Source organism: Anarhichas minor, unplaced genomic scaffold, assembly GCF_050575085.1.
Source record: "Anarhichas minor isolate MPS153535 unplaced genomic scaffold, ASM5057508v1 ptg000003l, whole genome shotgun sequence".
NCBI lineage: Eukaryota > Metazoa > Chordata > Actinopteri > Perciformes > Anarhichadidae > Anarhichas > Anarhichas minor.
Genome location: NW_027466449.1, coordinates 5,810,996 through 5,838,281, shown reverse-complemented (window position 1 = coordinate 5,838,281; position 27,286 = coordinate 5,810,996). Strand labels below are relative to the sequence as shown.

General features: G+C 41.8%; 1 protein-coding gene across 2 annotated transcripts; it reads right to left on the bottom strand.

The window, feature by feature from the left end:
* Window positions 1-679: 679 nt before the first annotated feature.
* On the bottom strand, window positions 680-2,587 carry her9 (hairy-related 9). Of its 2 annotated transcripts, none has more exons than XM_076090936.1 (4): window positions 2,282-2,587; window positions 2,030-2,125; window positions 1,837-1,924; window positions 680-1,716 (listed from the first exon to the last, which is right to left on the bottom strand). In XM_076090936.1, the coding sequence occupies exons 1-4, from the start codon at window positions 2,387-2,389 to the stop codon at window positions 1,139-1,141; spliced, it is 870 nt and encodes a 289-aa protein (XP_075947051.1). In that variant the 5' UTR covers window positions 2,390-2,587; the 3' UTR covers window positions 680-1,138. The 2 variants fall into 2 exon arrangements, with proteins under 2 accessions (XP_075947051.1, XP_075947052.1); XM_076090937.1 differs by having other exon boundaries at window positions 680-1,713.
* Window positions 2,588-27,286: the final 24,699 nt, after the last annotated feature.

Here is a 27,286-nt window from a genome sequence, read left to right as displayed (position 1 = left end):
GTGAGAGAGAAAGCGAGTGATTTTGGGAGGAAGTCCTAATGAAGATTAAAATATTATTCAACCTGCAATACGTTTCTTCATATTCCCCGCCATCAAAACAAAGTATAACCAATTTCCCTCGTGTTCTCCTTTATTGAGGTGTAGGCCCACTGGGAGTGGAATTGAACAATTGATACACAAAAGGAAGCGAGGATCCTTCCATATTCTCCTTTCACTCAGGCAATCTGTTAGTGACATTAACCCCTGAGCACATTTCCCAGGCTCATGAATAGGGTTTAAGACTTCTTAAAGCTCCCGCTGCATACAGGATGAGACCCCTTTCAAACTTTTAATTACCTTTATAGCAATAGAAAAATACACCCCCATTGTCCGCTGGACCATTCTCCAGCGGGCCAGATGTAAGGAGCTACCGCCAAACTGGTGACAAGGTGGCCACTTATACCTTGGTAGATTAATTGATAGGAGTTCATATTGGGATTATAATCAAAAGATTGCAGCTTCGATTTGGCTTTAGCTATTACCGCTGTGAGTATGTTTACATGTTCCCTAATTTCACCTGTGCCTTTTACGCATGAAATGTGCCTTTTACGCATGGCTTCACAAACTACTGAATGACCCATAATACTCTTAAATAGTATCATGAATATGGAGATGATAGAAACAGGCTGTAGACAATACATTCATTTCTGAAAAGTAATTTATTTAAACAATGGGCCATCACCCAACTTCAATTTTTTCGTTTCAACACAAAACAACAAAGAATATAAAACACAGCTTTGGTATAACAATCAATAACACATCTGTACAAAACTAAAACCTTTTCATAAAAAGTACTTCATAGCAAAACAAATCCTATACATCTTCCACAAGTACAGTATATTTATCACCGATATCCAAATATTGGAATCAGATAACAAATTATAAAAAATTTAAAAATACTTGTGCCAAGTAAGGCAACCGTTGTTCCATAAAACGAAACAATGAGAACTACTGGGGGGCATTAAGTGGTTAGAGTTACCGTCCCGTAGCGGAAAAGTCACAGGTTCAACCCCCGCAACAGTTGTCTGTGCAGACAGTTAAATGTCTAAACTGGAAAAGTAATGCAAACTGGCTTGACATGAGTCTCTTGTCCCTTGCGCTACCAAGGCCTCCACACAGGCTCGTTGCCCTCCGAGCCGGTACTGACTCCGACCGGACTGACCGCCTGGGACCCCATGGAGAAGGACGTCATGCCGTGGACCGGAGAAGCTGCAGTCGATGCCGAGCCTCCGTGCACCGGACTGGCGTTGACCGTAACAGGCACTCCTGCGTTTGCGTAAAGGGGGATGACGGGGGCCGTGGTGGAGGCGAAGGCCGGGTTGGGGATCAAAAACGCAAACTGTCCATCGGTTGCGGGCACAAGCTGAAACCCACCAAAGACCTTGGGGGAGATGGCCTCGGCAGGACTGAGTTTGGAGCCCATAGCGTTGAGGGGCAGCGTGGATGGGAGCTGCACGTGGAGCGGTTGAGCCAGGTGCGCCTGCTGGGACGCGACCTGCTGCGTGTAGTTCATGGACATCATCTGGCCCATGCAGCTGGACAGGTGGTTGAGGAGCCTCGACCTCACCTCCGTGTTCACCCCCTCGGAGGTGGACAGGAAGCGGGTGACCTCGTTCATGCACTCGTTGAATCCGGCTCTGTATTTGCTCAGGACGGTGGCATCTGCTGAGAGTGCTGCTGGGGGAAAGAGAGAGAGAGAGAGAGTAGGATATTAGAGACGCATTTGTGACTCGTTCAACAGCTTCCTAAAGCTTTCATATGTTTTTTTTTTAAATCCACTTATTTGATTGAACTTACCGCTCATCTGTACACGCTGCAGGTTCCTCAAGTGCTTCACTGTCATTTCCAGGATATCTGCTTTCTCCAACTTGGAGTGTCTGGAGCTCTGCATAGGACAAAACAGGAAAAGTTGAGTCTGTATTCAATTGAAAACGAAATGATATTTGAAAACAGAATGAAAGTTAAAGGCACCAAGATGATCTCAACTTACATCTTTTTTAAGTGCGTCCAGGATGAGAGTCTTGAGCTGCCCAAGGCTTTCGTTTATTCTTGCTCTCCGTCGTTTTTCCATGATGGGTTTGGATGACTGCAAATAATAAACAATTATACATTAATTTCTTGCTCTCCATTTACACACATCAACTTGCACACTGCACGTCATGTTATAACACACTTGTTAAATGCAATACTAAGAATAAATATTGTAAAGTTCTCACTTGAGAATTAAAAAAAAACAACTTACTTTTCTATGCTCGCTGGCATTTTTCGGTTTGTCCGGTGTGTGTGTTCCGTTTGCAGGGGCACCGGCAATAGGGGATGCCGTCTGCTTTTCCATAGTGTCAGCTGGCATTGTTGACCAAACCAAGGTAAAAGCGTAAAAGAAATAAATCCTCTTTGGAAGCTCCGGGGAAAATAAAAACGTTGAACGTATACGTTAAGCAGCTGCAGGACATATACGAGATGCCTGGCAGTCCCACCGGTTAGTTTGCGTCACGTCACTTGTTATCACTGAGCTGTCATCTGACTTCAGGAGCGTGCGTTGCACCGTACGCGAGTCTCCGCTTCTGCCGCCGACACACGCCGCGGCGGTACTTATAGACGGCTCGCGTGCTCCCAGTTCGTGTGAAACCCTCTCTGCATTCTTTCCCACACTCGCCTCAGCCAATAGCAGAGAGGACTCACCCATTGGGCGCGGGGCAGACCGCTGATTGGACAACACCCCCGCGGGCCGTCAGTCACGCGCTGCTCAATCAGCCCTGCAGGGACAAACAACAAAGCGGAGCGAGCAGCAGCGGCCGGGCTGTGAAGTGATAAGGGAGGGGAATGCGCTGGATGTTTGCTTCCAACTTTGCTCCGTGCACGTCAAAAATGTTAGAGGCTACACAGCCTGGTGTGTGTGTGTGTGTGTATACGGGAAGAATGTAGAGTCTGTATTGACTAAGTCACAGTGCAGCCAGTAGCCTACTTGTGTTTGTAAAGCTTAATTATTTCACTGTTTTATGGCTGCAAATAGATTCATGCTTCTGACAAAATATTTAGTAAAGTTAATATTTAGGTGAGAATGGTGTAATGTGTGTATGTGTTGCAGGTGCCAATACCCAGTAAATCAAACACATTCATTTTTTTCTCCTATAAACTTGTATGTTCTCTTTTCTAAGTTTGAAATGTCTGCTGCGACTAATAGCAACAACGTTTATTTATTTCAAGCATAAACATTGTCTTGGCCTTGCATGAAAACAAATACGCATTATCTATTTTTAAGACTCCTCGTGCGCCTCCAAGGAGAAGACCTCGGTAATGGCACGCGAGGCGGTTTGCAGTAGCACGCACCAAGCCAATGGCATGCGGCATCTCAATGCAAATAAAGCAGACCGCACTCTGATTGGCTGTGTGAACAGCTCTATGTCAATCATCAGGAGGAGGAGGAAGAGAAGGGAGCACATCTGTCCGCGTGCCATTCACGCAAAGTCTTCTCCGGTCTACGCGGAGCACGTGCCAAAATTTGCAGATTACAGCCTGGAGACCAAGGAGCATGATGTCGAACCTGCGGATCTGGAAACATTATATTTAAGTATAATACAGTGATGGTAATAGCAGACTTGAATACAGTAGAATATGCTCATCTAATTCACTACCCTGGATGACATTTAGGTTGTATTAGAAATATTCTTGGGTCGCATGATCTCAGTTTCCTATGAAGAAAAGGCAGGTGTTCCGTAATCCTATTGCATAATAACATTTATGGAAAGGAAAATCACCGAAAAATGTCTGTATATATAAAAGTAAGATACAACTAAATAATAAAAACCCAACAATGTCAATATCAAATGTAAGGCTTTTGTTACAGTACATTAGAGTCATGTGCGAGTGTTTGAAACATGGTGCGAGTGACAATGTTTGAAGGAGAAGAGCACCATCTAGCGACTGATTTGTAAAAGGTTAATCAATTTAACGTGATGGATCTCATTTGTCAAAGTACATCAATACAGACATTCAAGGTCTAAGCTTTGAGACAGTAGTTTTAAATGAAGCCTACATCAACAGTAGCATAATGGAATGGATATGAATGTTTTACATGGGATGTAATGATTATCTTGTCTGTGCTTTGCAAATAATTTCCAAATAATAATATTCACAGAAGTTATTGTCCTTACAATTTTTAAAACATCTTTTTTTGGGGTGTTTGTTGCGGCATATAAACAAGGAAAAACAGAAACACTTTTTTGTAAGGAACAAAAGTCTTGTATGTGCATTGTATTGAGATGACCACAAGGTGGCACATCTGTGTCCAAATAAATGTAGAAAATTAGTAATAAACAAAAAAAATTAGCAAAATGCAAAAGCTATTTTATATAGTAATAGTATATATTGCACCTAATGTTATCATCATCTGGTGAATTTATATTTCTTCTTATATCTGACTAATGGTTATTAAGTCAGACACAAATCAAAGATCGGTCACGTGTTAGTTTAACCAACAGTTAAAGTTAATATATGAGAAAAGAAAAGGTCATCAAAATGAAAAAGAAACCACGGAAGGAAAACTTTCGTATATACAGTATATCATTGATATTACAAAAATGAATATGTGCTGTAGACGTTTTATATAAACTATATATCCGAAGAATCAAATGTTTAGCAAACAACAAATGTTTCATTTATATCTATCATGCATTTATTGCATATGTGTGCAAACGTTCATACATACGCATGCACCCTGTACTCAAACAGCAGGATCTGCATTTGCCTCCATGTGAAATCTATGTGAATGTACAAATACACATACAGTACATATAAAACTACATTATCAACTATTTTACAGACATATATGCCAATACTTGTATGCCATTTCTCATCAACTTATATATCAAATAAAGTTTATAATGTATGTATGTACTTTATAAGTATCATTTTTAATGCAGCAAACATCAATTCTGTTACAAACATAAAAGCAGACATGATGTTTATTGTGAAGTATTAACTAACTTAAGCCAGTTTTAGTTTTTTATAAATGTAATATGAAGTCTGTGTTTTTCCCAGTAATGCAAAAACACTGATATGGTTATTAAACCAAAAGAAGATAAAGTAACACATGAAGTAGCTGATGTGCTTCTTAAAACACAATGGGCCAGTTTCCGGTGACCTTTCATAAATTTGCAACCATAACACAGATGAAGCCTTTATGTGAGAGAGCAGCAGATTTCCATGTTAAATCAGTGGGTGTACTGCAACAATAGGAGCATTACAAAGTCTAAGGAGGCGTAGATGTCATAGTAATCTTAAAACTGATGACAAAGTCTGTGATCCTCTTTTGGTCAGCAGTCTATTGAAACAGGCCAAATGTAATAAAATTTTGCTAAGCCCTGCTTCAGTCCAGTCTCTAGTAGAGTATCAGTCATTGTTCAGTGGCTCATGGTTCATGTGTGCCCCCCTTCCCCCATGGGTGAGCTGTGCTGAGGCATGCTGGACCCTTGTTTACCCAGGATCCGGAGTCTCAAGAGCCAGCTGTGTGTACTTGGGCTCACATCGCTTTTATTTGCTTTCGGATCGGCCCAAATGATGCAGATCTAATTCTACAGAGCTCCGCACAGATTACACAACTGCTCCCCGCAGCAGTGGAGTTAATGTGATTTTGGTTTAATAATTCTGTATAGGTGAAGCGGCACCTGCTGAACCTGATCTGAAGTCAGAACAAGTCTGACGACTCTCTGTATTATCCAACAATAATTCCCCCCCTCTTCATTCCTAAATTTCAAAGATCTCGGGCTCAGACAACAAAGAAAGCAGGAATTCCCCTTCAACTGAAAGAAACTTTTTGAGTGACTCCATCATTAGAGCACCATTAAAGCTGATGCCGGCCGACATCGCTGGGAATGTAAAATCACTGCTGTGGTATAAGAGACAATCAACATTCACCACAAGAGCCAAAAGTACTTGCTTTTTGACTTAGCTTTATGAGGTGCCGGTCTGCAGGAGGAGATGAAAGGGCCAAAAAGGAGGGAGAAGCTGTGTTTGCAGAGTTCAGTAGTCTGTTGTCCAGATCCGGTGAATGCTGAGCAGCTCCTTTTGAATGCCGCCTTCTTAATTTGTTGTTGTACAATGAGCCTGTGCACTTCTCCAAATCCATGTGCAGAATGCAGAAGGAGAGTCAATTATATCTGTATTAGCTGGTGTCGGCTGGACAATCCCTTTATACACACTCCCCAATCAAGTGCTAGTAGATGTGTTTACCACGATGAATCCCAGACACCGAGCAGTCACAATGCCTGTTTGGGTGGCTTTTCCTTTGTTTCAGATACTGTGGCTATTTCAAAGAAGCGAAGCAGAAAAGCGACCAATCTGGATTCTGCTAAACCGGAGAAAGCTGCACTTTGGTGCATACATCTTATTTAAAAAGCTGTCAAATGTGGGTGACACACAGTGGTGGAATACATGTACATTTACTCAAGTACTGCACTTTACTTGAGTATTTCCATAGTTACTGGTTACTTTGTGGATACAAAATAGTTAAATTACCTCCACCTCTACCAACTACAACTGTAAAATACAGCGTACATATTGACGCATCATAAATAATACTTCAATACTATAATATATTGTATTTCTTTTTAGTTCAAATAACTTTTCTTACTCAACAGTAAGGTCTAAATGTCATTTCAAAGCTCAAAATCCAGGTGGAGCAATGCTAGATTATTTATTTATTTACTCAATGATCTAAAACTAGTCAACTTTAAATATGCTAATACCCATTTTGTCTACGTTTCTAATTGTACAATGGTATCTCAGAAAATATAGGACATAACCTCAGTGTCCTCACTGGTAGCTAATAACATATGTGTACTCTAAGAAACTTTTTCATTGCAGGACCTGAACTCATAATGGAGTATAGAGTGATATTACAACTCTTTCTTAAGTAAAGAATCTGAATACTTCCTCCACCACTGGTGACACAAAGTAAAATCCAGATACATGATGGCGATCAGGACACAACCATGTGATGTTCTGTTTCCACATCAGAGATGACAACAGGACTTCAAAGGTCCAGTTAGTGCTGCGAGGTTTCTGAAACAAGTAAGGCCAGAAACCCAACACCAGCAGATCTAAGCTTCTGAGTGAAAGGCCACCTGTGGCTGCTGCATTCACCTCCCACTTTAAGTAGAGGGATTTGCAGAATACCACAAACGCAGGGTTGATGGTTCATTATGGAAACTAATTAAACTAAATATTAACAAATATTTGGGTAAAGATGTGTACTCTTTTCCTCACAGACATTGGCAAACGATCTGAAGGGATTTTCCCCTGCCAGGACGAGATATTTCATCTGCATTGTTGCTAGGGATTTCTTAGATTTTGGGAGTGGCCAGATGTATTAGAAGGTTTTTTTTACTCCCATCAATTGTGCTGGTATTAAAACAGCTATTTTTCCTGTTCAATTATTCTGTGTTTGATGTATTACCAGGACTGCAGGGTGCTTTAAAAGAGGTCAGAATTTAAATAAATTAATATGAATTTGGAAATATTTCTCATGGTATTACAGAGGCGGGTGTGTTCAGTCAAAGGCTTCAAAGCTGCATGTTTGCACCACAAACGTGAGGGAAAGTGGTATTTTTCATGCACTTTCACTTTATTCTTCCTTAATCTCATTACTCCCTCGGCTGTTTTCATACCTGCAGGAAAAAAAACCCTGAGATCAATTATATTTGCCTCACTTTTCAAGCGGCTTGTTGTCATTTTGCCATCTGCAGACCAGCATGTCCAGTACAATGTGGTGTATTCACGGAGCCTCTTTGGCTTTCTGAACAGAGAGGGACCCTTTTCTCTTGCTTCTCGCCCCAATTCAGGGCTTTCTTCTCCCTTTTAAGTGGGCTGTTGATGAGGTTAGTCTAATCAGATTAAGTCAACTCACATTGGTCTCTGCAGTTTGTTTTCCTTCCAAAGGCGTCCTGACATCTCCTATACTTTTTCTTTATCCTCCTCTTTGCACTTTTCATCCAGGCTTCCACCCAAAAAAACCCTTTCAGCAGAGGTCCCAATGGACTCCTTTATAAACCACAGTTCCCCAATGATATAGGTTATTTAGAATGGGTCACTAGACTGCTATGCATGGGAAAAGGCCTTTAAAGTTGTGCAGTGACGCATTTGGACATTTCCACTGGTGTCTGTGTGAATGCAAGAGATTAGGTAAACACAAAGCACTAAATCAATTTTTGGAAATTGCTGGAACCTTTAATTTGATTCCTAAATAAATGTTTTAGGGAGGTTTTGTAAACTACAACGCTAATGCAATCTACACTTTTATCTAGAAACTTGGATGAGAGTAGAGTTTTCACGGCCAACATGTTAAATAGATTTTAAGTGGAATAAATACACTTTTATTGTTTAGATTTAACAAGATGTGAGTGTTACACACAGCGGCTAAAAAAAACAGTAATTACCCGGTTAAATCATCAGATCCATTTAGTTGTTTTTCTTGAAAAAATCCTAAAAATCTCGACTGTCAAATGATAAGATTACATGTTGTTGTGACCATATTTTCCATTCGCAACAAACTATGTTTTGGAGAGAATATCCAGAAACTGTGGCATTAACATATGAATATATATATATATATTTTATTATATGGGGAGAGACTGTGTTTAATATTTTACAAGATGTCAATACATTTCTTTCTTTGAGTTGATTTTGTTGTTTTGAATGATTCATGTCCTGAACTATTCCCACACATCCCTCACACATCATTCAGATGATCAAAACAACGTGACACAAATTTACAACTACATTTAATTATAACTGCGTACTTCTTCAAAAATAACTTGAAAAAATGAACAGATTTAATAATTGGAGGAAGTCATTAAAGGAGGAAAAGGTTTGTAGAGTCCTTGACCCCGTGGTGAAATCAATTATTTTTCTTTAAATTTGATTTGATTAATACGCACAGATGCCCAGTTAAGAATAAACCCCCCACCTGTAACTATAAAATCTCTGAAGTTCTCATCAGTGGTGTGCCGTAACTTGATTCCCCCACTAATAACAGGCTTACAAAGACAATGAGCACAATGAGTACAGAGGAGGTCTTTTCAGATGACTTCAGAGCCCCCCTTGAGAAAAGACATGGCAGCCCACTGACTGAATGGGAGCTGTAGAACCATTTCAAGCTAATGGATCTGAGAGACTGTCCACATAATTACATTACAGCATTTCAGCAGCCCTTTGAGCTCCACACTTGCAGCCTGGGCACACCACAGCACTTCATTCATATCATAGCTCCACAGTGGAATGTGCTATGACAGATATGGCCCTCTTGGGCACTCTTGAACAAGGTTGCGCTCCATGGGACTGGCAACCCCCTCATCCCTGTGCATACAAGTTCTTGGGTTTAAAACAGAGGGTGGGCACTGCGAAGACAAAGGATCAAACGTGGAGGGCAATGAAAATCTAAAAATCGACTTAGTGTCAAAGAAGTGATGTTTGAGTGCAACAATATGCATATGTTCCTGTTAACCTTAATTTGTCCCGTTCATTTTAATTCCGGGCTCGATTTACACACGACATTCAACAGATTTTACAGTTTGTTTTATAAGGTGAACATGTTTATGTTTTGTAAATGATATCATGGAGCCATAGTTTTAATAAAGACAAATGCAAGCTAACTGATATGCAGGGTACATACTATGAGTGTTTTCCATGATTTAACTCCAGAAACACCAACGCTGTGTCCATCCTTTATCGTTTGGTTTGTATTTAGCTGAATCCTTCTTGAATGTCTTCGCAGCCTACTGAATAAAAAAAATGTGTAACTTTGAAAACTACATGTATAAATAATTTTTTAAGAAAGCTTCTTATGCTTTATTGAAGTTTTTCACTTCATACCAATTGTCACTGTGGTGGAAAATAACCAATATAAACACAGAAAATCAGGCAGAAAATCAGCTTTTTTCCCCCTTTGGTTTAAACTGAATTTGTGTCTAATTCATTCCAGCCCAAACCAAACACATGTAAAAGGAGAACAAGACGTTTCACGTGCTGTGGTGAATGCTGCTGAATAAGTCAAACAGACGAACACAGAGCAGAAAAAGGCACATTTGTCGCCACATTAACATACCAACTCCTCAATCGGTTTTGATTTATAAAGAATCTCTCCAAGCCTTCACAGGCCTAAGACGGATGTTTTCTCAATTTGTTGCCAAAAGCGTAAATTCAACACAAAAGTCACAGTCTATGCCTGCAGACCAAGTGGAAAATCTCTCAAGCTAATACAACACAAAGCACCAATTTTGAGAATTCCCTCCTTGATAGCCATCTTAAAAGATACCATTGATCTTTTTGTTCAATTTGTTGGTTGAAGAAATGCTTTGCTCGCTAGTTTTTCTGGACAAAAAATTACTCCTTTTGTGGAGGAGCAAAATCAATGCAAATTAATCCTTTATTCATTTCCCTGTGAATAACTCAAGTCTTTGCACTTTTGTTTGGAGCCCGTAAGCTAAACAAAATCATAAGAAAAGTGGAGAATGTGAACGTTTATTGGCCAGTGGAAGAGAGAGATGACCCCGCTCATCGGTGACAAAGACTCTTTTATGGCGTTGGTGTGAACCCATGACGCAAGGCTATTCCACTCTGACTGACCAGCACCACAGGAGCTCCAACATGTGCAAAAATGGTGCCCCAATAAAACAAACTCTTTTTACACCCATAATGGAGTTTAGAGAACCGAAAAAACGCTGAGGGACGAGGTGACAGGCTGCAGGCTGTGCGGCAGTCTGTCAGTCACACACAGATTTATTATCAGCTGAGGGAATGTTTCAAAAAGTGGTTAAATTCTTCCATTTTTATCTTTATGCATAAATTAGTATTATGTATGGCTGAATTGTCTTAAAGGGGAACTCCACTGATTATACACATAAACATCTGTTTGCAGAACCTGGGGAGTTGTACTGCATATGGAAAAAGTTGTATGAAGCCATTTGTGGCTTACCAGACCAGACATGCAGTATGTAGTCCACTCCTCATCTCTCCATGAGGCTAGCAGCTCAAAGATACATTTTTACTAGCATAACACACCTGAATCTCCAACTGTAGGCGGTTGAGTTGCTTTGTGGCTAATGTAGGCACCAGGTTTTGACCGTGCAGAACTACTGACCACAACACTTTTTGTAATAACTTTCTTAGCTATTACTTTTTAAACCTTTTGTGCTGTTGAGAGAGTGTGGAGCCAAATCATTTCATTGTCAGCAGTGATTGTTGTTTGTTTGACAAATAAAGACGTTGACGTCTGTCCTCAGAGGCCTGTAATAGTTCCAGACTTTAACTTAACTCCTGATCTCTGGCACAGCCCTCCACTTAGCATCAGGTTGATTTAAATCTAGTCTTATAACCCAGTTTCACCAAACAGTTAAACACCTAATACAGTTTTCCTCAATAACATAAGAACAGATTTTACCATGAAGAAGGCAGCGCTCTGATTAACTACAGAGAAATCCCTTTTGAGCGCATGATACGCTGACTTTGCAAGACGCTGGCGGAGTGACGATCCCTGACTCGATCCTTTATGTCACGGTTTTCTTGCTGAGGCTGAGCTCAGCACATTCCAGAGGTAAAACAAAGGACACAGACTGGCAGGACAAGTTGCTGGGATTTCGTCCAGAGTAAAATGGCAGAGAAAACTATTAAGTCCGTTGGTCATTATAGATGAACCTGAATGTAGCAATGGCCATCATACACAATGGTTGAACCAAGGGCCAAAGGTTTCCAGGGTTTCCATGTTTGTGGTCACCTCGAACATCATCCCATCATCAAAGTCCCCTCTAAACTCAAAACAACGCCGCCCTTCCTTTCCCCTCTGATGTGCAGATTCACACACTTCACAGCGCGTACCCTGCCTTTAACTGTTATTTAGGGCCAAACATTGCAGAGGAGACGATTTGTGTCTCTGAAAACATCATGTATCAATCACATCAAAAGCCCAGGAAACAAAAGCGGAGGCTGGCAGCATCAGACAAACACTCCCATTAGTCACTGCAGTCTCTTTCACGTGTATCACATCGCGGACGAAGGAGGGGTTGTTTACTAGAGTATCTCACACTGTAAAGGCAAAGAGAACCTACCGCCTGGCCCATTCAACAAGCGCAGAAACAAGAGGACTACTGTGTAGTCAATTACAATAAACACAGATCAAAGAGCACAAAATGGACTTCTGTTTCATAATGCACCATGTGGCACAACCTTTTTCTGTACAAGGCCCTCACACTCAATCTTCCCACACTCATATACAAACTCACCATTAATACGGTCTGAAACGTGTGATTTTCAAGTCTCCCTCTTGTGTTTCTCTTCCTTGTCCCATCCCCAGCCCCCTGCCTGGTGCTGACCCAGCCAGCAGACCCCCTCTGCCCCCTCCGTGGCCCCTCCAACCCTGGGAAGAAGAGGCCCACGCTGGAGCTACGACTGGGGCTCATTAGCAGAGCCCACCTGGAGGCTGGCTGGGGGCTAACAGGGGACCACGGGGGCCGAGTCCTTGATCTGTTGGCTGTGAGCAGCAGTGTGACACAAATAGCGGGGACAGGGCTGCTGCAGCATAGTGTACAGCGTAGAGCACCATCAGATATACATATGCTCCAACAGTCCTGAGTTGATCAAGCTTAATCTGTTTAATTGTTCCCTTAGCAAAGGCACACCTCTCTCTGTTAACCCACCGGGAGAACCCTTTCACAGATCCCTTCTCGTAAAAGTCCGACAGAAAGTTTATAAGTGTTTGTGTTGATGGTATCACCGCAGTAGAAACAGTCTGTAAAACAATTATGGTAACGAGTACCTTTGGTTGTACGCTTTCTTTTGTAGTCTAGCCATCTAATGCAAATTCAATACCTCATCTTCATTTTGACTAACAAATCACACCCTTGTTTTATTCATTCATGGGGGTGATGCTGAGGCATGCTGGTGTGTCTGCGTGCAATACTCCGATGGTCTGGAGCCTCTGAGGTCAGATGTCCTGGGTCTGCGGAGACACAAAGGAAGGAATAGTGAGTCATGTGGCTCCAGTCAAGTCGACTGCATCCAGGAAATCACGTCGCTGTTTGACATCACAGTATCCGAACGACACCCTCTCCATTGGAATTTAGCTTTGCAGTGACATAGTGAACTTTTCAAATACTTTCACATGATGTTGTTGGGAAACTAAATTCTGCTGTCCGACTGAGGATCGCCTGACGTGATTTGCTGAATACATGTGCTCCTTTTAAACAATATATTTGACGGTACCAGTTAAATGAAAAAACAATCGCACAAATGTGAGTATTAAAACCCACCCAACCAAAGCATTTGGCAGGCTTTTTACAATGATAATAGTGTTATTTATAAAATATATCAATATTTGAATGATGTTTACACAATATCCATAAGGAATGATCTTTCAGTCTTCATTCTGATCTATTATCAGGGCCGAACATTTGCATTTGTGAAGGTTATTGATTGGTAAATTATCAGTTCTGAGCTTTTGTCCAGTTTGTCTGCTTTCAAGACACTGAACAACTAACACAGACACAAAATAGTTCATGACTCCAGTAATTTTAGATTTTAGAGGATTAAATTTACAGGACAGAAATGTCATATCACCAAGGACATCGGGCACTCTTTCATAGCTGCCATGCTCTTTCTAAAGATTCTTTCCAAAAAAACCTCCCACGAAAAGTCCCTTAAACAACACTTTTGGACAATCAAAACACACTTGGACTCAAATAGCAGGCATGGGAGAATTTGTCCTTATCTTAAAATGACCAAAAACACATTACTGCCTTTTTGATATTACCTTCAGAATACCTCTCTCAGGAACAATAACCTTTGTAGTCATTCAAATTATACTGAATAATATATGGTTCTGTAAATATGCCTGACAGCAAGGTGGTTTTGTCCACTCATTTATCATTCATTTGCTTTGCAAAATCCTCCATTGAGGATCGCATGTACTGACATTTATGTTGAATGAAACAGTAGGGAGGACATCATGGTTTTATTCAGCTAGTAAAAACAGCAGCTGTGGCCCTTAGGCTCGCTCCTACATCCGATCTTTGGTCCTGGGCATGCACCGTGTCAGGTGAAAGAAACCCCAGAGGGTCATCACTGGGACCTATGGCCTGCATTAAAATGAATACGTTATATCCAATACTAGAATAGATGTATGCAGATTCAGGTCATCCTGGTTGCAGAGTTGGAATATGGTTTTTGATCTGTTTGTTTAATCTTCTCTGCAATTAGTTTTCTGTTGAATGCAAACCCTCTGAAGTAGTGCCGGGTTATAATGAGCATTTGGTTTATCAGATCAAAGAGGAAGACTGGAATATGGACAATGGATTTGTCATGATGACTGGTAAATCTCAGTCACAGGCCACCATATCAAGGACAATTAGCATTAGCTTGACTCTCCAGGCTCACCCCTTAAGCAGGATGAAAAAAGTGACCTGCTGACTAAGCTCATTCCACCTGCAGCCTGCAGTTCAAAGGACTCCCTTGATGGGCACCCTCTGCACCTCACCGCTTCACCGCCATCCAGCCACCACCTGCCCTGAGGCAAAGCTCACCCTCCTCCGCACCGCGGGTGACCCGGTGCTCCATCATCAACATCTCAGCCCATTCACAACACATGGAACTGCTCTGACTGCTAGCTGAGGAGCTACCTGCCAGCTAACAGCCTCAGGTGATGTTTGAATGGGCTTCGCTTGAGAATTAGCCACGCCTCTCCCCCCTCAGAGAGAAGGCACGAGGGAGGCAACATATGGCTGGCTCCGATGAATTCCCCTACTGTTTCAAAAGACTCTCAGAGGCCTTCAGGGTGATCGGAACTTCACGCTCCTCTTTACTAGATTAAGTCCAATAATCTCCCAGTAACGAGACTTTAAATCCAGTGCGGTATAACACTGGGCCTCAGGGTTCGCTTACACACAGTGAATGCTGTTTTCCCTTTAACACTTTATTTTATGACTACAAGTAAGAGTTAATGCTCCTCATCAACTTTCCCCTCAAGTACGAGCAAAGAGGAAGATTTGTTGATAGAGATTCTCCAAATGTGGTGACTTGAATCTGTGTGGCATGTTAGAGGACCAAACCACTGAAGACAGAAACAATAGTCTACATTTATGAGTTTGCGAGATTGAAGTTCCTTTCCAGTTTATTCCAACTCGAGTCTGACTTCATTAGTTTCAGCTATCATTTCTAAAGGTCGTGATGACATTGTGCTCACCAAAGTAATCACTGAGATCTGGTAACCAAACAAACCAAGACCGCGATCTTTGGTTGTAAACAGCCAACAGTTTAGCCAGATTGTCTAAACCACTGTAGTTGGAGATACAACTGACTGAGGTAATAATACCTTGTTGCAAAGGAAAGCGGTATACAGACACAACTATCGCTAAAACAGACCGGATCAATCTAAAAGTAAAGAAAAACTTTTGTTTCTCAGTAGGGTCCTTTCCATAATGTGGCTAAATAAAAACACTTTTAGTGGACATAAATTGTCGGTAAAGAGTTGCCTGAGCGATTATATTGCAGCCCACTTGTTCAATACTGGACCAATCAAAAACGTTGTGGTCCCCATTAGTCACTTAGATCTAAAAACCTGTGAAAATAGGGTCCAGGTTGAAAAAGACAAACGTTAAGCTTAGCATTGTCCTTGTGAGGATGTTAGCATGCTGATGTTATCACTTAGCCCAAAGCACCGCTGTGCCTCAGTGCAGCCTCACAGACCCGCTAGCTGTAGACTTTAAGTTTTGTTTGAACAATATGAAGAATGGCCACAACTACAAATATAACACCCAATTGTAGTTAGTTAGTCCGATTTTTTAAAATTAGCTAGCAAAAATGGTTGTTTTACTTTACAAGGATGTCTTTGCAATGTTGATGACTGCAAGTAAGAAAGGAATGTTGCTCATCAACTTTGACAGAGAAGTTTTCTGGATTGAACGGTTGTCACCAAACACAGGTGATAGTATCACATGCTCTCACTATAACAGACTGCAGAGCATTAACAAGATTACACAAAAATGAAATGAGCATTTTTAGCTCCCCTTCTACAATAATAACAGCTGCTTAAATCATTCACTAATATTTCAACACTGTTTTCTCTTATCACCGTCCCTGCCTGAGCAAGCAAGCTCCGTGTTCCATGATCCACAAAATTATGCATTTCCTTTTATGCAAGCTTTTATGTAAGTTGTGTGTTTTTTGTAACTTTTATATGACAAACGCTGACAAAAGCAACATCTTGTCTCTTTGAGTATCCCATTAAAAACGGCAAGGCAAAATGGCCCCATTGTGAAAGTTATCAATCCCTAACTCATGCTGACACAAGGTCAAGAAAGCCCCTGGTTACCTCTCTTGGGAATTACTGTTGAGTTCATGATGAAGCAAGGACTCCCACTGGAGTGTTGATTAGGCAGATGCCTTCACTGGGCTACAGGACTGAACGTCAGGCCCGTCTCCTGCCCTCCAGGGACTCAATTCATTCATTGACTGCAATTCCTGGCCGACCTCGACACTGCCTGCGATGCGGCACCCTCTCCCCTCTATAGAAATCAGTCAAAAGCCTCTTGTGATCATCAAGGTCTTGCTGGAGCTGCTTCATCGGTAGTTTACTCACATTTTGACTTAGAGCACTGGCCTCCAACCATTTTGTCCTCTTCAGACAAAGCAAGCTCCATGTATAACCAACATTTAATAGGAGTCCTGAGGAATAGGAATCCAAAATTTGAATCATTCGATAAGTCATAAAAAAATATATGAACATAATTTAATTTGGGATAACTTATTCTCTTCTGTTAGTAATCTCATGGCCCATCAGATTTATCCCCTTTGTGGAAACCCCTACTCGCAGGTTGGGAACCACTGACTAAAAAAAGCATTTACCTGGCATACAGTTCTTAATTTCTTGTTTTCAACACTTCTTGCCGAGAGATGAGAAGATCGATACCACTCTCTTGTCTGTATGCTAACGCTAAATATGAAGCTAGAGCCAGGAGACGATTAGCTCAATTTAGCATAAGGACTGGCAGCAGGGGGAAGCAGCTAGCATGGCTCTGTCCAAAGGTAAAACATGCGCCTGCCAGCACCTCTGAACTGTCAAGACATAACTTCTGAGTTTTAGAGGTGTTGGTAAACATATGTTTGACCACTTTGTCATCTAGTCAAAATCTCACTTTGATAACTTGTGTAATTATGCAATTTAATATGGAAAATGATCAAGGGTGCAGTTTTGCAATTTGCACAAACTGGTCCCCCAGAAATACATGAAATGAGCATGACCGGTCAACAGTGCGTTACGTGGTGGTGGCGGCAGGTAATTGTGTTAAAATGACATGTCTGCACCATGGAAACAATTTAACGTTGTTTAATTCAACACAACAAAACAAACGTGACATTCAGGCAACAAAACCACTTCGTAAAGAACGTCACAAATGTAACGTCACAATAACTCAACAACGCTTTAGGACACAAACACCAGTCTCAATCACCGGGCTCGTGTTTTAAAGTCCTGTGTTTGTTTTACGTGTCAACACCAAGTAATGCGCTGTTTACAGGTCATGGTCATTTCATGTATTCTGTGAGACCAGATTGGATTCGCAAAGTCATTTTCATATTAAATTTTTTCCATTTGAACACACCAAGAAATTCAAGCCTTGTATTTTTGTTACCCCCTTAATGTGATCCAAACAGTAGGCATCTGTGGGTACACTTAAGGCAATGTTAAAAATGCCAATAAAAAGTGCCACAAATAAGCAGGAGGTTATGCTAGACTTGTCTTTGTGGTTATATTGATAGTTGTTGTACTGTAGTAGCTCAGAAGCTGGATGTGCCAATGGTTCTGTCTCTGCATCAGGTCAAAATGAGTATGTTTTGGTTCTGCACTGAAACCCTACTGAGGACAATGACATTCCACTCTGGAGACAACCAAAACCTCCTCACCAGGAAAAGGCACCAAAACAAGGTTTCTCGGCTTGACGGTGTCTCTTCCGACCTTATGCCAGACAGCCGACTGGAAATGCCAGGAATGCTAGACTGCTGCTCGATAGGAGACCATGTTCCACTTATTGGCTACTGGTGGGCAGAGCCACGGGGACAATGTCCAAGATGAGTTCCCACACAATAGGAACACGACATTTATGACTCTTCGGCAACAGCAAAAATTAAAGGTTCACACTCAGGACACTCACGGCTCTCGTACTCCCACTGACACACTGGGAGAGATGCTGCTCTGTGCAGACACCCCTCGCATTTTTGGGCTGTGTCTGAAAAGCTGAAGAAAAGGTCTCCCCTGAATCCAACCAGGCTGTCCCATTTGGGGTGATTTAAATGGCCTGTTATTACCTTTTTCAGCCATTGTCTCTTTACTGGTATGATGCATTTAATTATTAGTTTCACCAGCACTCATTAGACAGGAGCCAGAAGAATCTGGGCTTGGTATTTCACTGGCATGTTAAAATAACTAGTGATAACCCAGGCAACCAACGTGAGAAATTCACTCACTTAAATCTCGTAAGTTGAGAGAAAAGATATAATATGAGGTATCATCTGTGTTTTCGCCCTGCTATGCATTAATTATAGTTTACAAAAAAGTATTTGTATAAGTGACCGCTATAGATCAGAGTGAAACTCAGAAATATGATGCCAAATAATTTTACTTAACTAAACAATAGTTACTTACCCAAACATATAGTCACGTGAAAAGTTAAAGTATTGTATTTATTTGTTAGGATGCAAGTGTACAGCAAGACTAAACAGTTAGGTCATTAATAGTCTATTGTATGTAGTAATATGTATGCATCATTTATGTAAATGATCTAGTGTTTACCCACTTACTTAAAACTGTAGTGACAAAGTCTGTAGCTGTGTGAATTAAAATAAAAGAACAGAGGTGTTGACCTACAGCCCATTTGGGTTTTACTTTATCTTTATATTCCTCACGTGTTTTTGAGGGTTCAAAACATTTATCTTTGTCTTGTGACTGATTAACATGACTCAGTTTACAGTTAAATGCAAATGAGTTGTTATGTAGATATACTGAGAATCATGAAGCAACTATGCAAAAGACTGACACCTGAAATAAACAATATTTACAACACAAGCTAGAGACAACTTTAAAAACCATTTACAATATATTGTTTGTAAATGCTAGTGGATACGGTTTCATTATTTGATTATAGTTTATGTGGCATCGTTCACCCTGCAGCTCTGTGTTGAGACCTGTGGTTGAGACTAACGGACGCATGTGACCTAATAGCCTTCAGACCTGCAGTGCCACCTACTGGTTCCTCATCAGAAAGGCATGCAGAGAAAACTAAGTTGTTCAGATGCAGAGTTTAAAATACATTTTAAGCTATCAGGTATAACAAACCAGGTTTCTTTTGTGTTTCGTTTTTTCCTTTAGTTTCTGCTATATATATATATGCAATTTAACAATATGCATTTCTTTGTAATGTTGATTAAATATATTTGTACGCACACTATTCTTTTAATTGAGATTTTCAGTTCTGAATGCTCCTTTTTTTGTTCAATAAGAAGGTGTGTAATTAGTTGCACCTATTAGTAGAAGCCTCTTTTGATGCTCATTACACATTCATACTGCCAATTAGGAGCATGGACATACCAAAACCTTTTCACGAGTCTCTCATTTCCTCCCTGATATCCATTGTACTCTTCAGCTGGTCCACTGCTATTTGAACCCTCATATCCAGACCTTTCCCAATTAGACCCACCTTCCACTCTGAGGTCTACTTTCTCAAAGACGAGGAAGAAAACAGAGTCCTTTAACAAGTGGGCCCCACTCTCTTGTTCACATGGGGAAGTTTACCCACATCTGTCTCAGCACCTAACCTCTGGAAGAGAGGGGGTCAGTACCAAGGCCAGAGGTCAGCACTTGTCCCATTGTGAGCAAGAACCAACATGAACCCCAATCGAACACTGCGGTCAGCGGGAAACAGTGCCCGGTTGGTTTTTAGGGCCACGGATGTGTGAACTGAACAGGAGCTGTGCTTTGAGGCGGCTTGCCGCACGGAAGCGTTTGAAAGGGACTCTTACGGTTACTTAATTAAGTACAGAACAAATAGTTGTCCTGCTTTGTTGCTTCTTTTCTGCATCATCAATGGCACAGACATAAATAGAAAACAAAGCTGTGGTTTAACAATTTGCAGGTGTGCATGGATGCGTGTGAAACTATTGGAGGGAGTACTTCCATGCAAAAAAAAAAATCAAGTTTATGTGGCACTCAAGGGGGAGGTCTGTGTGAGAACAGATCTAGTTAGGAGCGTCACAACAGATCTGACAAAACAGGCGACCAGGTCAGGCCAGACTCACTGCTGTGACCGCGCAGTATTCAACCTAACGATAAAAAAACAGCAGTCTTGCTCCCTCTTCCTGTTTCTCCCTCATTCTTTTGCTCGATTTCTTTCTCTCTTATCAGCAAGCTACCATCCATAATTGACCTGATTCCCAGATTTCTGTTCCTCTGACCACCCTTGCGGGAGCATAAAAGTGGGCAGCATAGGTGGCAGAGGACCGCCTGGCTGAAGGAAAAAGGATGTAAAAGAAAGTATTCATCTAACGTCTTGAAAGAAAAAGGAAAATCAGCATAAAGACCGTGCTCCCCTACCACACATTCACTCTCTCACGCACACATACACACACACTCCATCTCCGTGCGGGCCCTCCTCCCACTCCCGTCCGCATCCAAATCTTGATTAACCTCCTCTCCCACTCCCCCTTTCCCACCCACTCACATTCACACATACACATGGACACAAAGTGCCTCGGAGGCCCCCTGACAGATGGGGAGAGGGGTTTCGGGGGGTTCCTCTGAACAAATGGCACCCTGGTTTAGTGTGGTGTTGTCAGGGTTTGAATTGATCCCCGGGACTACAGAGGTTTCTCTCTGCCAGTGTGTCACAATGGCAACAAGTGTGTAGAGCTGGGAGCAAGCTTGTACAGGCATGGGACCCATGCCTCATGAATGATAGCTTAGCAAATGGCCCTCCTTTCACTGGCTTTCATTGTAGAGCCATCTCTCGTTTTCTTTCATACCCTACTCAAAAAACTTGCCCAGCTTTGTTAGTTTTATTGGGTTTGATTGGTTTGAGATTCTGAAACGTGTTGGTTTTTGTGTGATTTTGTATGTGTGCACTTTGGAGGTGGCCGAGGGAGTGTGTTTGTGTGTGGTGGTGTTTAGAGGGGGGGGGGGACTATTTTTGTAAATTTTTGCTTGTTAAATTGATGGGAGCTGTGGTCTCACGGTATGGTCTGTGGAATGATGTAAAGCTATCTGTCATTGGCCAAAGCCAGTGAATGTGATTCAGTTTGATATGAATAGCACTTCCTGGGAGGTCGTGAGATAAACACCATGTGGGCAATTTTCACAGCTTTCCATGAATTCATCCTGATACACATCAATGAATCGTTCACACAGTTATAACGGCTATATATCCTCTCTTCTCAACTCAGATGCTCTGAGGCTTCCTAAAACTGCATCACTGCTGCAAGTGACATCCTGTTTGTTCAGAAAAGGCATCCCCTGCTTTTCCTTTTGGCCCCTTAGTTTGAAAGTCATATACTTGTCTAATATGGTCATGTATATCGGCATAATGAGCCTGTCTCATCCAGAAGATAAAGCCGGCTGAAAGTCCACTGCGACCCCTGAGCTGACCCCGGGCAGCACTTTACAGGCTCAGGAACAATCATCCCATTGGTAGATAACAACAGCATCGTCCCTCCAGGCTCATTTCATCCTTGTCCCTCCTCCTACGTCTGGTTAATGTTTCACTAGTCCTCTGTTTTTTGCTCCTCGGCCCGCAGGAGAGGGGGAGAAGGAAAAAGAGGCTTGGTTAATCACAAAAGGAAAACAGAAGGAGATCGATTGATTGGTAAACAAACAGGCTGGATAGGCAGAGCAGAAGGGACCCATGAGCCGAGTTTCCTTATCTTCCAAATGTGACATCTCCATCCATCATACCTCATTATCACAGCCGTATCAAGTGGTGTTGACAGGGCTGATTACCTGCCTGCCATCAAATCTCGAGATGTTAAAAAACAAGGATGAAGGTTTTGGTTAAGGGACTCACAAGAGACAGATTACAAAAAAATCAGAGAAGAAGAAGCCAATTTATCCTGACCTTTAGTCTCTAATATGGATCAGGCTCCAAAACACCAGATCCTATAATGCAATTAGATAGCATCTTTAATTAGACCATCCTTGCCTAAATGGTCACTACTTTCAAACTGTACAGCTCTTGTTTGAAATGCAGGTTTTCTGTTAAAATTGTAAGTCTTGGGCCCAAGATAACCCTGATGACATCTTCGTTGTTGTTTTATTAAACTTTGGAAAGCTAAATAGTAGTCATGGTCAGCTTTATGCATACAAGTGGCGTGTTGCTTTAATGTCTTGCTCAAGGATTTGAGCAAGACATTAAAGCTCAAATCTATTTTTAGACTTTGGTTACATGATAGCAGGTGTTTTATGTGTTCTAGGTAAACCACGACAGGCTCTGATGTGAAGCCCTGTTCAACCTGTTAGACTGAGTCTAAAAATGATATATATATATTTTTTTTTTTTGTTGCTATACATGCCAGTCATATGTATTCATAAATACTGCATGATGAAAGTGTCTATAATTAGCATTTGCCAATTGTCAGCAAAAGTAGTTTTTGATTGATAAATCAACAGCTGCCTGCCACATCCTGTTTTGGAGAAAATGAATCGTCAAAGCCTTCACTTCATCAAACTCTAGGATGGATTACAAGCTTGATTCTATGAATGTGCAAAAAGCAACATTCAGTACAGTATGAAGAAATAGCTCTGAAATTGGAAGAGATTGCATTTTGACTGGGGAAAATAATTCATGAGATCTTCGCTATCTCTTTTCAGGTGAGCGGAAAGAAAATCCCCGCCTTTCAACTGTTTATTAAGAAGTCGGCCACAGCCCAGGCTAAGGTCTGGTTCAAAGAGCAAAGGTGTCATACATACCTTGGCGTCAGGACGATGTGCTCCCTGGCTCGCTTTTGTGTCGTCCACTCTGCATAGCAATGGAAAGCACATTGCAATATGTTTGAATTGTTGAGGTGGTGGGGCAAGCGTGTATTGTTGAAGAGGCAAGGTCTGCATATTAAGAAAACACGGAGGTAGAACAGGCGACTGAAAAGGTCTTTGAATGAAAATCAATAAATTTTCATTTACTTCTATTAGCACTGGGCACAGATTTGCATGTGTGAACCCATTGCCAAACTGGCAGTGGCCTTTTTAGTTGAGGGAGAGGGCCACATTAAGCTAATGATGGGGGGCAGAGGGAGAGACAAAGGGCTGTATGTGTGGTAGGGGAGGCCTGGCCGTCCTCTTCTCTCATTAGCACCACAGTGCCCTGCACTGCTGTCACACAGCGAGCCCTCACAGGCTAATCATTAACCACTAGCTGGGATGTGAAAAATACTCTGACAATTCAAAAAAAAATCTTATTCTCAGCTATCGAGCTTACTTACTTACTTTTGCTTCGATCAGACCTTGGTCTGAAATGCTGTATATAGAAGCTTAAATACAGGTGACAGAAGCGCTGTCATGTTGGAATATTCATCTTAAACATTACCAAGTGTGGATTGTAAAAAGGAATATTACATCAACTTTACCCATTATCTTCAGCCATTCTCATTGCCAGGGCGGCAAATACCAACGCTTTGTCAAGCTGATACCGACACACCAAGGCACCCTTTAGTGTCCGTATGAGACACACAACTTTTGAGTTGTTTAGAAGGGATGTTTGTGACATGTTTAACTTTGTTTATATAGTTATTTTAAGCCCAACCATGATGTTTTTCCTAAACTAGCTGTGCTACCCAGTGCCTTAGAAAGTGACGCCAAGTCGGAATGAGAATGTATTGTTATCACTGCCAGATGCCCCTGAGCAAAGCACTAAGCCCCCAGAGATACACAAAAAGACTAATTTCCACTGCAACGACATCACTTTGTAAACATCACTTTCTACAACATTTTAAACTACATCTTATGTCAGATATCATCAGAAACATTCATACAAGAGTCCAAACCAAAAGTTCACAGCTGAAATATGTGATTGCAGAACGTAAAATCTAAAATTAAGAACAACAAGGACTCCAAACTCCAAATCCTACAGACTGTGTGTAGTGTATTTACAGATGGGTGATGTATTATAGTAAGTGTTTTAGTATACCTGAGCTACCAGAACAACTTTAGATTCAACATTCTTCCCAAAGATATTCCCTCGTTTGGTGTTTTTGTGATGGTAGTGAACACTGTCTAACATGTCGCTCCTAAATCTCCCCTCTGTCTTCAATTCATTTGAGATACAGTATGGTGTCCACAAAGGCCATAGCGTATGATTCACATCATTTTCATACCCATCAAACCATGTAACCCTGCCCTGTATGGAAGGATCTGCATTCATATTATATCCCTTCTCAGTTTCTCCTTTCTTTGTATTAGTGCTGCTTTGAAGATATGAGACAAAATTGCAGACCTGTTTGTCAAAGGACAAAGTTTTACAAAAAGTATTTTCTGTGACTTCTTCAGTTTCGCCACTCAGTGATGCATTCCAAGATGACAAATCTACTGATTAAACCTACCTAACACTGTGACTGCCTAATTTACAGATTTGAGTGTGTGTAACTGAAGCTGCAGGATCAAAACATGGTAAGAGAATATCACCCAGACTGCACATGTGCAGTCGCATACCTAATGTCTGAAATGTGGGTTTACATGCCCTGTTTTTCAATATGGGAAATGGCTGCATGTCTGTGGAGGAGGATCAAATAAAAACGGAATTTGACGTGAGGGTCTTGTTGTCTCATTGCAGTACTAGGATGTCGAGCCTTGTCTCCACACGTAAGGAGGAACCCAGACAGTATGAAATGGAGCGGAAGGTATGAGCAGAGAAGAGGATGAAAGAGAAAACGGGAGAAGGGAGCAGACAGGGTCACAGATGTGACATTACACTAACAATAGAAGCGGCGGGGGTACAAGTGTGCAGACATCCCATCTTGGGCAAAGCTGTCTCCCAGCTGTTTGGTTCACCTGTCTATTAAAAGGGAACATATTTCTTGTTGGCTACAGAAGGAGAGACGGGTTTATTGGGCCTACAAGGGGCGGACCTTTAAAGTGGATTGATTATTAGACAAGGGACGATAAATCACTTGTCCTGTTGTTTTGGGAGGTCTGACTCTCCACAAGCCTGTTGGGCAGAACAGATATGAATACGATTTGTAAGCTCATCATTAGAGCAGGTCATTCATGAGCAAATTGTCATATCAAGAAGAAATTAATGGGTTATGTCTCATATTTTCGATGGACCTCTTTCTGGGAAGTTTTGTGTAATTGAGGACCACATGGAGGCTTTACATTAAAGCCCAGATTGATATTGATGTGACCCCCAGCCCTTTCCTGTACTCAGGCAGCCCCATTCTAAAACAAAGCGCACATGACAAGAGGAGAGGGGAGAAATCAGATGGCTTAATTGTTCCTTGACAATTAGACCATCACTCAAGCGAACATTGAGCAACCCAGCAAAAGTAGCAAAGGGAAGAGGCAGCTGAAGAAAGGGATGAAAGAAGAGGGCACTAAAACACCCACTGAGTGAGAGGGAGTGAGAGGGAAAGAGGGAGAGGGCCCTGCTATTGAGGGTCCGACAGGGCAAAAGGAGCAGAGAGCAGCTCACAATACTGTACAGCGCTGTTCTGCACCATTAAGCGGCATGGAGGGCAGGGCTGGGACAATAGGCTTCTGTCCCCGAGGAGAAGGCCAGCAGCTCCAGAGGAGTCCTCCTTTTCAGCCCATATGGTTGTGGCCGCCTCACAGGATGCTCCTCTCGCTGCGGCCGCATGCTCAGCATCTGGACACACGAGGTCCACCGTCTCTCCACCGTGAACACTGCGGCATTAGGGAGGGCAACAGGGTCTCCCTGGTAACACTGCAGTGATACGCAAGGATTCCGGGCAGCACTCAAGAGATTAAGGAAAGGAAGTACTTCTGGAAGGAGTGAAATCCCAATTTTGTTGGATTTAGAGTCCCACCAGGAATGAAAAAACTCGGACCAGAATTAACCCCATGTGCACAACGGGCTTGGGTTTTTCAAAGAAGCTCACCAATGCATCGATTAAAACCTTTGTAGAAAGTCTTTTTCTATTGTGCTGAAAAAAATAACTTTTGAATTTCATGTACACAAATTAACACTGTGATATTTAAACAATAAAGTTCCTAACTAACTAACCAGTATTAGCCTGTACACCATTCCAGATTTGAGTTTTTATGCAATTGTATATTTGCACATTGTTACACAAAAGTGCACAGTCTACCACAAACACAGGTATGGTTAATGTCAGCATTATAGAAAATAATTAGAAATATCATAGATATTGAGCCTCAAAGAGGTTAGTGATTTAACTTTTGGTGATTTTACAAGAGCTTTTGTCCAAGCTTTTTTTTAAAGAAATGTCCAAATGCTTCTAAACACAAGCAGATGCATGTCTAAACCATTTACATTACTTTAGCTAGTGTATTTCCCTCCAAGCTCAGAGCAACTTTGACTCGAGTCTCCTTTGGACCAGTGACAAAGAGCTGTCAGAATGATGGATGATGAAGCTGCTGCCTGAATTTCAAACAAGGGACCTGCCTTAACTCTCGTCCATCCTTAAACAGACCCACAAACCCCCTAAAAGAGAAAGAAATATAAGCCGGGCAACCAAGAGAGAAAAGAAGTTGGGGGTGAGCCTCGAAAAGAAGAATCTTAACAAGTGTTTACCCTCTTTCTGTTGCCAAGCTGTGGAGCAATAACCTACCGTAGCGAAAGGCAGTGCCTGATCCAGGAAGAAAGGCCTCAGCCGGCGGGGTCAGGGGTCACTAACTCTGCCATTGTCTCTGACAGGGCAAGCACACTCCAGCTTTTCTCCGGCTTTCAAAGGCCTGTGATGGGGTGGAAAGATAGGCCTGAAAACACTGGGTCAGGACCAGGGGCTTTATAATAGTCGGGGAAGAAAGATTTGGACCCCAAAGGTTAAATGAAGAGCGAAAGGGCCCTTCTGTCCAATTACCGAGGGACAAATGCTCTCTGTGACCCACCGGGGTCAGAGTTCAGCCGAGCCATTGGTAGCGGCACACTCTGGCTTTTTGTGGCTCAGATGAGATGAACCTCCGTTGTGTTTATCTAAGTGACACCCTGACCAATAGTAAAAGTATAAATAATGTGGGGACTTTCGTGCT

Bases quoted from the DNA above. Each gene is read 5' to 3' on its own strand.
- her9 (XM_076090936.1), bottom strand. From the start codon at position 2,389: ATGCCAGCTGACACTATGGAAAAGCAGACGGCATCCCCTATTGCCGGT. The intron at 2,126-2,281 runs GTAAGTTGTTTT...TATTATTTGCAG, and splicing joins ATGCCAGCGAGCATAGAAAA to TCATCCAAACCCATCATGGA. The intron at 1,925-2,029 runs GTAAGTTGAGAT...TGTCCTATGCAG, and splicing joins TGGACGCACTTAAAAAAGAT to AGCTCCAGACACTCCAAGTT.